This window comes from Sphaeroforma arctica (assembly GCF_001186125.1).
Source record: "Sphaeroforma arctica JP610 unplaced genomic scaffold supercont1.2938, whole genome shotgun sequence".
In the NCBI taxonomy this organism is placed as follows: Eukaryota; class Ichthyosporea; order Ichthyophonida; genus Sphaeroforma; species Sphaeroforma arctica.
This window is the reverse complement of record NW_014037620.1, coordinates 2,865-4,428: the sequence shown is the minus strand read 5'-3', so window position 1 is coordinate 4,428 and position 1,564 is coordinate 2,865. Positions and strand designations below refer to the sequence as shown.

Below are 1,564 nucleotides of genomic sequence, written 5' to 3'. Positions count from 1 at the left end.
TATATATATATATATATATATATATATATATATATATATATATATATATATATATATATATATATATATATATATATATATATATATATATATATATATATATATATATATATATATATATATATATATATATATGTATGTATATCACATCACAAAGCTACCTGGTGTTCAGGGATGCGCTTGGATCGTTGGCTGACGTACTCATAGGCCCTCCTAGACCCCGCGAGTGGTTTGCTCATGCACACTAACGCATTGCACTGCCTCGCAAACAGATATGATCGGAACTCAAACACTAGAGAAGATAAAGTGTTACAATTGGAGAGAGATACTAAGTTATTACTTTATAAGTATATGACAAACAGGTTCGACTGAGACCCTAACATGAGAGAGAGAATCCTTTTATAGGATTTGAGTTGTATAGGTATGGACATAACAATCGAGCACGACCGAATCCCGGTCATTGGGAATGTCAAAGTGATACACATAGCTTGATGCATATAGCGACCCTTATATAGGCCTAAGAATAACTAACATTTTCTATGCACGTACAGTCACAGCTGAATTTCAACATACGGGAGTGATAAAACACCTGTGTTCATATGAGACGAAAAGTATCCATTTATGTCACACGGGAAGAGACAAAGTGCCGTCACTCATTGGTAATAGAATACTTTCAGACATTAATGCACGAATATCTTCAATCATCTGCCAGGACATGACATACTCAGGTGGGCGTATACTCCCATACATATACCGCACACCCTCAATTGCTCAACAAACGATACATTTACATGTACATATACGCAGTGCCCATGTACAGCTACACCATGTGTCCCTTATCCATAGAGACACATACAAATCAGCGGAAATAACGCACTTCTGTAAAACATGTTTGCCCGGACATTGTCAGGCATTTGTCGATCTGTGATATGCACACGTATAAATATAAATACCAGGCATGGCTACCCTAACTATAGCACCATACACAAACACCGATGCGGATATATGCACCACTTTGTCAATCGCACACATATACACACCAGACATAGTCCCGTTGGCTATAGCGGCTCTGCATTCTGGCGAGTCGAATGACGCCGAGGGCTTGTCGGCCATCTCTAGTATGTTGGTAGGCAACCAGGGACACGCCCCAAACCCATCGGCAATCACCTCCAACTCGTTCATAGTTGTGTCGACTTCATCGTAGAGGAGCAATGCTTCTTCAAAGAGCATCATGCGGCAGTATTCAAAGGCAAGGTTGTCCTAATAAGGCAATGTAGGTACTAAGATGAGATATTGGGGTACATATATAAATAGCAAAGCCTCTGAAGCGCATCATGCGGCAGTAGTCAAAGGCAAGCTTGATCTAATAGGGCAATGTAGGTACTAAGATTAGACATTGGGGTACATATATAAATAGCAAAGTCTCTTAAGTGTATCATGCGACAGTATCAAAGGCAAGGTTGTCCTAATAGGGCAATGTAGGTAATAAGTTGAGACATTGGGGTACATATATAAATAGCAAAGCCTCTGAAGCGCATCATGCGACAGTATTCAAAGGCAAGGT

The 1,564-nt window shown here is 39.4% G+C and overlaps 1 protein-coding gene across 1 annotated transcript; it reads right to left on the bottom strand.

The window, feature by feature from the left end:
• Positions 1-1,040: 1,040 nt before the first annotated feature.
• Positions 1,041-1,260, bottom strand: SARC_13143 (hypothetical protein; the record flags this gene model as incomplete). The annotated part of the gene is made up of 1 exon (XM_014292733.1): positions 1,041-1,260. A coding segment is annotated over one exon (220 nt), but the record flags the coding sequence as incomplete, so codon positions are not given.
• Positions 1,261-1,564: the final 304 nt, after the last annotated feature.